The 14880-nt window shown below is 43.2% G+C and overlaps 1 protein-coding gene and 1 long non-coding RNA gene across 2 annotated transcripts in view; both read right to left on the bottom strand.

Annotated features, from left to right (window-relative positions):
* Window positions 1–14880, bottom strand: part of LOC135079372 (furin-like protease 1) — a 272148-nt gene that overhangs the window by 28553 nt on the left and 228715 nt on the right. The window contains exon 7 of the mRNA XM_063974015.1: window positions 302–474. Within this exon, the coding sequence (XP_063830085.1) occupies window positions 302–474 (173 nt within the window). The remainder of the gene's footprint in view (window positions 1–301; window positions 475–14880) is intronic.
* LOC135079373 (uncharacterized) lies at window positions 11199–11853 on the bottom strand. The gene is made up of 2 exons (XR_010258788.1): window positions 11657–11853; window positions 11199–11481 (listed from the first exon to the last, which is right to left on the bottom strand). It is a non-coding gene; the product is annotated as an uncharacterized LOC135079373 (long non-coding RNA).

The following is a 14880-nucleotide window of genomic DNA, read 5'->3' as shown; positions in this document are numbered from 1 at the left end:
GGTGACACCACTCTCTTAAAACACTTAGACACTTCGACTCTCTAGATCACAGTTGACGTTCGAATGCCCGTCCACGGGATTATATCCTATACCAGCCCCCCGCGCCCTTCGGGCGCCTCCCAAAAGCACCCCCCGCGTCCTGTCGGACGCCTCCCAAGAGGTATCGCTAACAATAACTTCATTCTAGAGTTGACGACATTGAAAATATCTTAGACTTACTTTATAAGGTTTCAGGTCAGTCATAAGGAAATTTCAGTTTCATAAAAGATAGCTAGGGTTCTAATTAAATTGTTCAGCTTACCTTAGTGACGCCTTCGATGAAAGCTCTCGTCGCTAATTCTCCAGGTCCATCCACGGTCTTCCCGTCGTCATCTGGACCCCATGATGCACTGTAGATGTCCACATGCTGAGGGTTGAGGCTCAGGGATCTGGCTTCCACTGCATCCGTTACATCACCGTCCAGCATTCGGACTCCTAGGAAAAAAAAATAGGTTTAAGAACCTTCAAACATTTATACCTTGCAGGTAACTGAATGGCGTTTGAATTAAAACAGCAAAAACTAGAACCTTTGAAAAAATCTTTAATCTTTGGCGAGATTCGAACTAACGAGAAAGAGATTTCAGCGACGAATAGGTAACAATTATCAACCGACTTCAAAAAAAGGAGGAGGTTCTCAATTCGACCCGTATGTTTTTTTTTTTTTTTTTTTTTTCTATGTTTGTTACGCGATAACTCCGCCAATTATGAACCGATTTGAACAAATCTTTTTTCAGCGTATAGGTAATATCTCAAGGGTGGTCCCATTTAAATTTAATAATAGAAAAAACAACCCCCAAGGGTGGAAAATTGGGGATGAACTTTTTTATACGCAATATCTCCGCCGATTATGAACCAACTAGCTTTCCGCCCGCGGCTTCGCCCGCGTGGAATTTTGTCTGTCACAGAAAAACTTTATCGCGCGCGTCTCTGTTTTAAAAACCGGGATAAAAACTATCCTATGTTCTTTCCCGGGACTCAAACTATCTCTATGCCAAATTTCATCAAAATCGGTTGCGAGGTTTAAGCGGGAAAGCGTAACAGACAGACAGACAGACAGACAGACAGACAGACAGACAGACAGACAGAGTTACTTTCGCATTTATAATATTAGTTGTTTATAATATTAGTTGGGATTTGAACGATTATTTTTTTGTTGAATAGGTATTATCAAAAGGGTGGTTTCATGCGAATTTGAAGAAAATATTTCACTCCCAAGGGTGGAAAATTGGGGATGAACTTTTTTATAATATACATTAAGAATATGGTCTCAATGTACTGCCTACCTTCAGTGGTAACATCAAGGTAATAATTAGTTAACTAAAAAGCAAGAAATAAGTAAAATTTTATAAAAAAAAAAAAAACCGACTCCAAAAAACCTACACTAAAAAGTAGATAAATAATTACTAATTACCTACTTATTTATTAGGACGAATTATTAATATTTATGTAGGTATACCATGATTGATACTTTTGGAGTCGGTGCAGGCAAACTTTACATGTTTCATAATCTTGGCACCGACTCCAGAAGTATCAATCATGGTATACCTACATAAATATTAATAATTCGTCCTAATAAATAAGTAGGTAATTAGTAATTATTTATCTACTTTTTAGTGTAGGTTTTTTGGAGTCTGTTTTTTTTTAATTATAATGACATAAATCATCATCATTCAGCCTATGGGAGTTTACTGCTGCGTCATAAGTACTACATATACGATTAAACGTCTTAATAGCTTGAATAAATTAGTAAAACTTTTCTTTACAAACTCTACACAAGGAACATTGAAGTAATATTAATAGCGACAAGGAAGTAGTAATCTGGTAACACTAAATCAATATCGAATACTTATAGCAAAGAATAGATTTTGGTTACCTGAAACACTATACTCTGTAATTGATCTAATTTCACTACCTTAAACCACCGGGCAATAACAACCTTTATGTTGCAGGTTCATTTAAAAGGATGATGGGCACAAATGTATGGAAAGTGGTACCCGCTCCAATAGCCATAACCAATATATATTTTAAAAGGCCTTTAGATGTAGGAAAATGTCTGCTATGGGGCCAGTTCTAATTCACGTTTTGAAAGCAGTAATTCCACTAAGTATTATAATGAAAGTATAACACAATCATCCATGTATACGAGTATGTATTATGAATACAATCTATTAATATAACTAAAAGAAGCATTGAAAAGGAAAGGATTATACCTACGATGAACTACCCAAGCTATTAGCCCTTTATTCGCTTTCATCATCATCATCATGATCATTTTAGCCATAGGACGTCCATTTGAACATAGGCCTCCCCCAATGATTTCCACAATGGCCGGTTGGTGGCGGCCTGCATCCAGCGCCTTCCCGCTACCTTTATGAGGTCGTCGGTCCATCTTGTGGGTGGACTTATTGGGTCTTGTGGGTTTATTCGCTTTAGCAACTCATAATAAAACCCGTAAGAAGTAATAAAACTTTAACCCCTTTATTAATAAAAGTTACACCCTAGTTGAATTCTGGCTTAAATTGTCATTTGGTATGGAAATGTCATTTTAATCCAAGGTTCTTCCTAGGTGTAACTTTTTATTAATAAGGGGGTAGTACTTCTTTAAATAAAAATATTTATTTCACAATTATCCCCATCAATAATTATAGAGTTAAGGAAGGATGCTGGAGCAGTAAACCCTTCCTGCCTCGCATAACCTAAGTACCATACGATGGACACGTATGATAGTTATTCTTCTTCTTCCTCGGTCCCTCACTGATGAGGATCGCGACCACAGATAGTGTTCCTCCACAGACTGCGGTCATAAGCTGTGTGGACCGCACGATGCAAACTCCCGCCCACCGTCTTCCTCACCGCGTCCGACCATCTCGTCGGTGCCCTGCCCTGAGCGCGTCCCCCTTCATACTGTATGATACTTAGGTTACACAAAAAGTATCTTTATCTTCGAACGCAACCAGATCTGAGGCTGGTGGCCATAGTAAATGTTGTTCGTCTTGGTAAGACCTTTCAAATGACACTACAAACATAACTATTGGAGCCGGGTACCATTCTGCAAAAAAGTATGTATATCTTCGTACACAACCAGATCTGAGGCTGGTGGTCATAGTAAAAGTTGTTCATCTTGGTAAGACCTTTCAAACGATACTAGACACATATCTATTGGAGCCGGGTACCATTTTGCCCATTGTCCTTTAACGGCGAAATTCACATAAATTTTAATATTTATATGTTAGCCATTTTGAAATTATGATGCACCTCATTTGGACGAATTTACTATCATCTACTGCTCTACAAACCACAATTTAATTTTGGGCAAATGTTAAATGTATTCGCAAATTACCTAAAGTACCTAATTTGGAGATTTATTTTCTCACTAATTATCATCGTTCTATAATTATAAACAAGTTGTCTATATTCTACAAAATAAAATTTGCTTATCCTAAGAAATAATTACCTACTTACTTATAACTTGTTAACAATAATAATATAATTAATAGGTAGTCATCCAATCAGGTCTAAAACATGGTATGAGCTTGTCAGTTTTAAAATTAGATTTAAGAATAATTTAACATAACTTATCGCGAAACACCTAACTACACTCGAATTACACTTCGAATACAATGAGGATCATTTCGATTTTTAGCTGTGAATGCAGATTTATAGGGCTAAGAAATCCATAATACACAGTCCAAAAATTTTTGTTCTACGACAAAAATTGACGAAGTTATGGCCAAATTACTAAAAAAGTTCACTGACCGCCCGGCGCGGGGACGATGACGTCATTATATCCGATCCGAACGCTGCCGGCGTACTGCGTGGATAGAAAATATTTTTTTCTAGCCAAACTATCAGTTTTAGAGAAAAACTTGTAATGACATTTATTCATCAGAATAAAGTAAGCTATCGATAGGTAATTTTTAAAAATAGAAATTGTGAAAAATAACGCAAAAAATCCATACGCTCATACGGTTCAATGGAACGCAGAGACGCGATTGGGGTCTCCGCGGTGGTATATTTGGCGATTTATTCAAATAAAGTGTTCATAAGTGTTGTTAGAGTCATATCTTCTTCCAAGTAAAATATAAAAATGTATAAGTATTAATTTATTTACTTCTAACAATAAGGTATAGCTGAGGCAGATACACTCTGCCTAGACTCTAAGACATTGCTATGAAGATCATTTCGATGTACACGCAATACCTACCTTGAGGTCGAAGGTCTGGTTGCAAAAAGCCTTGACCTGACGACCACGAGATGGGTGGAGTCGATGCTCTCCAACAGGAGAGCTAAGGTATCTCTGCTTCAAACCACTATGGAAGTTACAACCACCAGAGGATGCCCGCAAGGGGGCGTGCTTTCGCCCCTTCTCTGGACTCTGGCGGTTGATACACTACTGTATAAAATGGCCGACCTCAACATTGACACTCAAGGGTACGCTGACGACCTTGTTGTCATAGTAAGGGGCTTCTGCCAAAGTACAATATCTTCCATAATGCAAAGAGCGCTAAACACCATAGGTGGGTGGTGCAAAAGAAACAGTTTATCAGTTAACGCTGATAAAACTGTCATTATTCCATTTACCAGGCGTAGACAGTTGAACAAACTAGTCAAACCCTCTCTAAATGGAAAAGAGATCGAGTTTTCCACGGAAGTCAAATATCTGGGCGGGGGTGTAAGGGGGGAGCGCACTCCATCTAGCTTCCCCAAACGTCAACCTCACCTGCACGTGGTGCACCCTGCTGCAACTGACGAGGCTCTGGCGCCCGACGAAAGGCGGGATATCCTTTCTCGACGCGGGAGGGGGTTTCGTAGCTTTACCCGAAATTTCTACACAAAGTTACCCACGTGTTTGTGCCGTGCGTGGAGACCCGTAATGACGGAGGAGAGGATCCTGGAAGCTGAGACCGATCGAAGAAGGTCAGTTCGCCGCAATTTATTGCGCGTCTTCGTATTGGTCAACACGCAACTTTGGCCTCAAATTCGGATAAAACGGGAGGTTGTAGTCTAGCCAGCTGCAATCAATCGGCTGCAACTACTAGTAGGCTGGTAGTCTGGCGAGTGTCGGGTGCGAAGGATCAGGCAGATGGCGGGCTCGGCAGCGGTGTGAATGGTCGTCACACACGCTGCACTTGCTCCAACCGTCGCGATCTGAAACTTCGTAGCTTTTTATATTCTTCTTTCTTCCTACTCTTTCACTTCTTTCTTCTTACTTCTCCTGGCACTATACTCAAAGTGTAGCCCTGGGTTTGCAGTGCAAACTCCCCATTTGCGGACTCCGAGGAGGGTGGGGAACACAGAGAGCGAACTTTTATTCTTTTTATTTAAATATGGCTACAAAAAACAAAACTTCAACGACCAATCCCAGCTGCGAGGCAGCCAATCTTAAAGACTCGAAATCATTATACCTGAAAAATAAGGCACAAAAATCTCCTCCTATGACAAACTTCAACAAAAATCTACGTTCTAACAAAGCACAAACTAAAACTGAAAACATAAAAAATACTTCTCAAAAACCCCAGGCTGAAACGTCTGAAATACAAAAATCTCAATCCGAAAACCTTGGGTCACCAAAATTGACACCAACCACTTCTTCCCAAGGGTCATTACAATCGCAAGACATTTTATGTTCCCCCACGATAATCATCCCTGAAGATGATTATGAAACACCAACTCAAAGCCCAATACCCAACACACAAACTGATGGCTTCGGCTCACTCGTATTTGGCTCACCACCACCAACTACTTCGGCCCCAAAATCCGTCAAAAAGGCTCCAAAGAAGGCATTCTTACCACCCTCCAAAGCCAGCAACCGACTAGAACGCGCAATAGAACTGATTGATCGGATCAAATGGGCGGTGGACGGTAGCCACAACCTTCGATCCGATCTAAAAAACACCATATTAATGTGTACTGAGGAGCTTAAACAGGTGGTGACACATGAGGATATACATCTAGGTTCTGTCTCTTCATCCGTTGAATCTGTCGCTACGGTCGAAGTGGTGCGCCAGGCTTTTCGAGAGGAGATGGCAAAATTCCAGCCCCAACCACCATCAACACTCGCACGTTTGCCCCAAATACCATCAAGGCTATCCTTTGCGGACGCACTCCGCATTCCTTCGTCGACATCGCGCAGAGTGACTGCTCCCGTAGAGCCACCCAAAACCAAACCCGCCATCATTATTGAGGCCAAAAAGAAGGTCCTCAGCCCGGCAGAGACTCTTAAAACCTTTAAAAACAGCGTGTCATTTCGTGACACGAACTTTGCGCCGGCGAGCGTAAAATACGTGTCTAACAACAAACTCCGGGTTGAATTTGATTCTGTACAACACCGAGAGCTGGCTCTCGAAAAAATCAACCGGCCTGAGAGCGGGGTTCAGGCCGAGGTTTCGAAGTCCTTGAAACCCATGATCATCGTCAAGGGTATCTCGGGCGAGATCCCGGCCGAGGAACTTGTAGATATTCTGAAAGGTCAGAATGAGTGCCTTCAGAACACCATCATAAACAAGGATGACCTGGAATTTAAATTTAAACGAGCCAACCGCAACAAGGCTCTGTACAATGCAGTGCTCATCGCCTCTTCCAAAGTCTGGCAAGCCGTAGTTACGGTGGTCAAGCTCAACCTGGACCATCAGCGCGTCCACGCTGAAAACTACGTCCCTCTACTGCAGTGCTTTCGGTGCCTGCAGTTTGGGCATACCAAAGCCAGATGCACCCAAGAAAAGCCCATTTGCTCCCATTGCTCAGGTCTCGGCCATGAATATAAAAACTGCCCAAACAAAAGCGACGCTGGCAAAGCTCAATGTCACAACTGTACCCAGCATGCCAAAACGACCAATACCAAGGTCCAAACCAATCATAGTGCAACATCCATCAACTGTGCTCGAGTTCAACTAATGTCTTCAAAAATCAGATCAAGAATAGATTATGGCAACTAGACCTTCTAGCGTCACAACCCAAATGCAAACCAACACTTATAAATGCACTCAAATAAACCTGGGACGCGGTAGAAACGCGACCCATGAACTCAACTTGCATATTACTGACACATCAATTGACTTAGTATTTATTAACGAACCATATACATCCAATTTAAAACGACTCAAACCTTTTCCCGGTTACACAACATACCAATTCCCCAATGACATAACACCAGTCAAGGCAGCGATCCTAGTTAAGGATGGGATCTTCAGCACACTAGGCATTACCGACCACTCCGACACAAACCTATGCATTGTTCAGATCAAGGATAGTAATGGCCGTAAAATGTACCTCGTTTCCGTGTACATCGAACCCCGCAGCGATGACAACAACACACTAGGAAAACTTCAGCTGTTTCTTCAGCAGACGGCTGGAGCCACTCATCTAATCTGCGGGGATTTCAATGGCTGGCACCAAGCTTGGGGATCCACTTGCAATAACCGCCGTGGTAACGAGGTCTTTGACTTAATCATAGAAAATAACCTCCAAGTGTTTAACACCGGTAACTCACCTACTTTTCAAACTGTCACACAAGGCCAACTACGCCAATCCATCGTGGATATTACCCTCGGTAGCGACACCAACAACTTTACCTTAACAGACTGGCTTGTCGATCCTAAAATCTGCCCGTCATCTGACCATCATACTGTCACGTTCACGGCTTCCTTTGGGCCCATGAGATGCAGAAGAAACAAAAAGCTTTCTACATTCCGTTACTCCACCAATAACGTCAAATGGGATTACATCCAGCTGCCATTTGTCACGGAAGCCAGAAGACACCTGCCAACTTACTCTGACTTCGACAGCATGGATAACGATCAACTTGACGAATACGTCGAAAATTTCACCTTAGCCATTCAAAAGACGTGTGATAAGCTGCTACCCAGATCCTCTGGACCGCCTCGGCAAGCCCCGTGGTGGAACGAGGAGCTGGCGGAACTTAAACGTGCCTCTATCAAAGCACACCACAAGCTCTGCAAGGCTGTCAGGCGCAGACTTCCGTTGGACGACGCGATCGCTGAACGCGACAGAGCCAAACGTCAATACTCGGACGCTTTTTGTGCCGCCTCGACAGCTCATTTTCGTGAGTTCTGCGGCAGACAGAAGAAAGAAGACGTCTGGTCTGTCACGAATAGAATAATCAAAACACGACCACTCATCCAACCACCGTCTACTTTGAAATTGGATGACGGAACTTACACCAGTGGTACTGAAGACACAGCACAGGCGCTCCTTGATCAGTTCTACCCTGATGACACTACTGACTATACTCCAGAACAGATGTCCGCCAGAAAAATTATGAGATCCACACCTGACACCCCACTGGAACCCTCATTCACGTACATAGAAATCAAGGAAGGTCTGCAGGGTATGAATCATAAGCGTGCGCCTGGTTTAGACCATCTTACCTCTGACATCTGCCTCCAGGTTGCTCACTGGTTCCCTGCGGAGGTTTGCGGTCTGATGAACTGCTGCCTGCGTCTACAACACTTTCCTACTTCGTGGAAACGCGCAACTGCCAAAATTATTCCCAAACCTGGCAAACCCAACTACGATAAACTTTCATGCTTCCGTCCGATTGGACTGATAAATGTCTTTGGCAAACTATTGGAGCGACTTATCACGAACAGGCTCAACCACCACCTGGAGCACACGAATAACAGCCCGTCTAACCAATATGGATTCAAAAATCAAAGATCGACTGTCGTTGCTATAAACAATGCCCTCAATGTAATCAACACCGCCAAAAACAGGGGCGAGCAGGTGCTCGGGGTCTCATTGGACATCAAGGCTGCTTTTGATCGAGCTTGGTGGCCGGCTATATTTCGGAGACTCCGGGAAACTGAGTGTCCCAGCAACCTATATAACATCTTACTTGATTACATTGAGGAGCGAAAAGTCAGCATACAATTTTCTGACTGCCAAGTCAGTAAAACCATGTCCAGGGGATGCATCCAGGGGTCGGTGATTGGTCCCACGTTGTGGAACCTCTTACTGGACCAACTCCTTTTAACATCCCTCCCGGAGGGATGCCATATCCAGGCGTATGCTGACGATATTCTCCTGATTGCCCACTCTAAATGTCGTAATACCCTGGAAACTATAGTCAACCGTGCATTAGACCAAATTACTTGCTGGGGCGAAAGCGTCAAGCTGGAGTTTGGCCCAGACAAAACCCAAACCATCGCCTTCACCAAAAAAGCCACCAAATGTAGATTACTGATGAAGGGTCGCCGACTCACTTTCACTGACCACATCAAGTACTTAGGCATCATAATCGACAAGCGTCTCACCTTTTCCAAGCACGTCGATTACATCATTGACAAAGTAAAGGCCCTCTATAGCAAACTGTGCCTATTTATTCGACCAACTTGGGGCGTCCACCCAGACAACGTTCGGACCATCTACGAACATGTCATTGAGCCCATAATTTGTTACGGGGCAGGCATCTGGTCCCCCGCCATTAGACGCAAATATATCGTCCAGCGTCTCCTCTCTGTTCAAAGGCTGTTCGCTATTAAAATAATTCGAGGTTTCAGAACGGTCAGCACCGCTGCAGCAATATCCCTTGCGCAGCTTACCCCGCTTCCAGCCAAAGTCGCCATGGTTGCCGATGTTGAAACCTCAAAGCTCTCTGGAGTTACTTCTTTTCTGTCCCATGACATCTATCTCGAGAGTCCATGTCCTCCGTCCAAATTACTCCACCCGTCTGAGAGAATCGGCATACGGTTTGAAGAAATTACTTCTACATCCGAGCTGACTCAAGCGGGCGCCAATCACGCCTGGCTTATATTTACGGACGGAAGCAAAATGGACGATCGTGTCGGAGCCGCCTTTGTCATCAAGGATTCCGCCAACACCCAACCAACAGTCGTTCAGAAGTTCAAGCTTCATGACCACTGTTCAGTATTTCAGGCGGAAATGCTTGCAATACAAATGGCCTGCAAACACATTGTTGACCACCATCTCTCGGACGTACTAATTCTTTCCGACAGCAAGTCTGGCCTTACAGAGCTGCAAAATGGCAGCAGTCACAACCAATTTGCTGTCAGAATACACAAAAGTCTACACCAAGCCCGTTCATCTGGCCAAACCGTCGAATTCGCGTGGATTAAGGCCCACGCTGGATTCGACGGCAATGAGGAAGCAGATTCGGCAGCTAAGGCCGCTGGAAGACTGCAAAAAACACCTGACTTTCAAGCAGTACCCATCAGCCTCGTAAAACACCAAAACAGGCAAAAATGCAAAGAGTCAGCTGAAACTTTATATATGGACCCGAACACCTGTGTCCATACCCGATCTCTCCTGCCAACTTTTGACACCTTGCAGCAGTTCTTAAAGATCATACGGCCGGACTTTGCCATTACCCAATTGCTAACCAACCATGGTTACCACAAGGCATATCTAAACCGTTTCCATATCGTCGCAGATGACCGCTGTCCCTGCGACGACCAAACCCCGCAAACCTGGGAACACCTACTTACTCAGTGCCCTAGATTCACCACACAAAGATTCGCACACGAAACCACTTCCCGCTTGTTAAGAATTAACCCCTACAATCTCGAAGAAATTACCAGCAAAGAAGACACAACAAAAAGCTTTAAAGTCTACGTATCATACATTGTTAGCAGTCTAAAAGATTTTAACAAAACTTAAACAATCATACACTTATAACATCAATCACTGCCTTGCAATTGGAGTACTCCACTAGCTCCAATTGCAAGTGCATTCCAATAGCACTTACTTACAAAAAAAAAAAAAAAAAAAAAAAAAAAAAAAAAAAAAAAAAAAAAAAAAAAAAAAAAAAAAAAAAAAATATCTGGGCGTCACTATCGACCAGAAACTTACATGGAATACTCACCTTAATAACATCATACAAAAGGCAAAAATTGCCTTAGGCTCCTGTAGCCGCATGATGGGCAACAATTGGGGCTTGAATCCCCGATCTGTCTTATGGCTGTATACCACTATCGTGAGGCCGACTATTCGCTGGGTGCGAAGTACTAGGTGGGGGTAACATAATCTATCGCAGCGCTCATGGTGGTCAAAAGTAGAAATAATGTAAGCTCTGCCATCAGATGTATCTGTCAATGGCAAAGCGATTCTACATAATACATTTTTATATCATTAATTCATCGCATGAAAAGGGTCCTACTGGGAACTTAAATAAAAGAGTGGACTGTATTTCGATAGGGCTGGTTTAATAGCCGTTTACAATTTGGAAATAACTAGACTATACAACGTGGTAGTACAAAAATGAGTCACAGTAGTTGTTGTGCACAGATGTTTGCCTTATGATGAGAGCGTGAATTATTGAACTCTGCCCTTGTTTTGTTCTGAATTCTTCTACATCTCGGACTTGTCCAGCCAATACCAACAACTTTCCTTTAAATACGGTTTGTGGTTGGAATTTGATATTGTAACACTCACAAACCCGGTCTTCAAAACAATACTCATTTCGATCTGAAAACGATATTTAATTTATTACTAGCGATACAGGAACATTTAAATATATTTACTGTTATATAATGAAACCGTTAAAGTAGCTTTTTCTTTTTGTTTTACTGTAAAACTACAACTATAAATGAAGTAAACAAACCCTGACACAATCAAAATTAAACACATTTTTTGGACTTACCTCATTTGATTTGAATGACCAAAATGATTTCAAAACCTTTTTTCCACCCAAATCGTGGTATCACAACAATTTATTAGTCGAAAATATTTGTTATTTTTTCATTTCGATATTTTTTCACAAATATACGACCTAAATGTCAATGTGACAGAGCCCTCAAAGTTGTGGACGCTAGTTGGCGCTGTAATCGTGCACAGAGCCAATATCGTACGCCTCTGTAGTGTGGTATCACAAAACCAGCCAAAAGACAGTAACAGATAAACTAGGTAGTCTGCAAAGGCTTGCCTGTCTCATGGCAACTGGGGCAATGTCAACCGCACCTGGGGCGGCCCTGAACGCACTACTGTGCCTAACGCCCCTAAGTATGCACATTGCTAAGGAGGCGGAGGCAAGTGCCTACAGGATAGACGCTCAGGGGGGCTTCCATTGCATATCCCAGAGAATGAGAACATTACTGGAGGCTATAAAGAGCACACCTACTCTTTGCATGACTTCTGACATTATGGTTCCAAGTTGTAGCTTCCAAAAGAACTACAAAGTGGAAATACCACACAGGGAGGACTGGCTGAACAAGCAAGTCACCTGTGAGAAGGGCAGCCTTATATGGTTTACTGATGGGTCAAAAATGGGCCCTTACGTAGGCTTTGGCGTGTATGGAGAGCAGCCGAAGCTTAGGCTATCTCAAAGCCTGGGCAAATTTGCCTCTATCTTTCAGGCAGAAGTCTACGCCATTATTGAATGTGCGGAAGCTAACCTGCGAAAAAATTATGCCAACCACATAATTTACATTAACTCAGACAGTCAGGCCGCGCTGCTGGCCTTAAACTCCAACTTAATCACCTCAAAGTTGGTAGAAAACTGCATGAGTCGACTAAATACTCTAGGAGAACGGAACAGAGTAACGCTGAGATGGGTTCCAGGTCATGCGGGAATCGAGGGCAATGAAAATGCCGACGAGCTAGCCAGAGCGGGAGCGGAGGGAACACAATATGGTCCAGAACCCTTTTGTGGTGTTCCCAAAAGTCTCGCTCGAATGACCCTGGAGAACATCTATTTAAACAAATCCTTTATGGCATGGTCAGACACGCCAGGATTAACTCATTCCAAAGCTCTCATAAAAGCCTATGATCGAAAAAGCTCTAAGCAGATCATAGGACTGAGTAGGACCAAAATGCGCATCTTAGTTCGAGCCCTCACTGGACACTGCAGCTTAAACAAGCACTTGTCCACTATGGGACTGTCCGAAACAAGAACGTGCAGGATGTGCCAAGAGGCAGATGAAACGCCACTACACATTCTCACGGACTGCGGACCTCTGATGCGCAAGCGGAGCTTACACCTGGGCAAACACATCCTAAGCCCACAAGATGTAAAACATATCGCCCCCCAAAAGATACTGCACTTCCTAATGGATGCAGGACTCGGAGGCGAACTGTAAGGAAAACAGCGGCGATCACAATAGATCGATAACGGTCGCAGTGATACTAGGACTTTATTGAACTAGAATAGCCGCTCAACACAAATAAAAAAAATAAAATAATAATACCTACCTGTTATTTAGTTTTTCTGAGTTAAACCTACGTACCTACCTATCTATTCGTCGTTCCCATGGGCGGGCCAGCTGCTGCAGGAACGGACAGCTGCTCCCTCCTGGAAATCTATTTAATCTTAGCCTAGAAGCTGGGTATGACTCCCCCTCGGCCAGAAGCTGAGTATTACATCCCCCCCCCCCAGGCCAGAAACTGGGTATGACTTGACTTCCCCCCTCCCCCCAGGCCAGAAGCTGGGTAAGGCTAGCCCCTCCCCCCAGCCCATAGAAACTGGTTATGACTTGACCCCCCCCCCCCCTCCCCCAGGCAGAAGCTGGGTAAGGCTAGTCCCTTCCCCCAGTCCATAAGCATAAGCTAGGTATGACTCCCCCTCGGCCAGAAGCCGGGTATGACTTACCCCCCCCCCCCCCCCCCCCCCCCGGTCAGAAACTGGGTATGACTTGCCTCTCCCCCCCTCCCACCAAGCCCAGAAGCTGGGTAAGGCTTGCCCCTCCCCCCAGGCTATAAGCTGGGTATGACTTATCCCCCCCCCCCCCCTCCAGGCCAGAAACTGAGTATTATTAGCATCATATTATGTATTATTATGTTCAATACAAACAATCATTAAGTTACACTCACCCCAACCGCGTCTCCGCATTGCATCGAATCCTATGAAAATGTGGTTTTTGGACATAGCGATACTTATTTTTCACAATTTTTATTTTTTTAAATTACTGGTCGATAGGTTACTTTATTTTGATGAATAAATGTTATTAAAAGTTTTTTCTAAAACTGATAGTTTAGCTGGAAAAAAATATTTTCCATCCCAATAGTACGCCGGCTGCGCTCGATTCGGATATAATGACGTCACGCGGCCCTGCGTACGTTGACTTTTAGCGGCAAAAACGGTCTATGTTTATTACTTAATATCTTCGTAAGTAATGGTCCGATTTGGATAATTCAAAAACATATATCTTTCTTATGTCTTAAAGATTAACGTAGATACTAGTTTTATTGAATTTTCTACAACAGTACTGATCCTCATTCGAGGAATATTTTAACATACAGTAGCATTGTTTTAAAACCTAGTTTCGTTTGCTCGGCAAGTAAGTCTGGAATGCGGTTAGCTCGCTCATCCCTAATGAACCAGACAAGGACAAACGCAAGAATTAGCATACCACATTCTTGCATTGCGAACTTAAGTTCGAGCTGTGTGGTCAACAAGTTGAAAGTCTAGATGCTAATTTGCGAAGCTCGTATTTTGAGTTCGTCTCAGTTTGTAAGGCCAACTAAGTTTGTGCGAGCAAATTGAAAAGTCATACTGAGAAAGACTGGTGTACAAGAGATTTAATCCTTTGGCAAGGGACTTCTCTTCTCAAAGGATCCATTTCGATTCCAGTTCGCGGTTGCTTCGTTAAGGCGATTAGAGTCCTCAATGACCTTGGGCGTTTGACCTTCATGCCGCGCGAAACACCCGCGCACCCCGCACGAAAACTCCGATTTGACACCGATCAAAATTACACGGGCATAGGTAGATACAGAATAGATGCTCTTTTTTCATGACATTACTGCCTATTATTTTAAACTTGAATTGATGAACCTTGATGTCGGTGTCATTTAACTCAGGCGTAAATGTATTTAATAAAATTAACAAAATCCATGAACATTTTGTACGGGATAATTTTTTTTATTATATTT

The sequence above is a fragment of the Ostrinia nubilalis genome, chromosome 16 (genome assembly GCF_963855985.1).
Source record: "Ostrinia nubilalis chromosome 16, ilOstNubi1.1, whole genome shotgun sequence".
NCBI lineage: Eukaryota > Metazoa > Arthropoda > Insecta > Lepidoptera > Crambidae > Ostrinia > Ostrinia nubilalis.
This window is presented reverse-complemented; position numbering and strand designations above follow the sequence as displayed.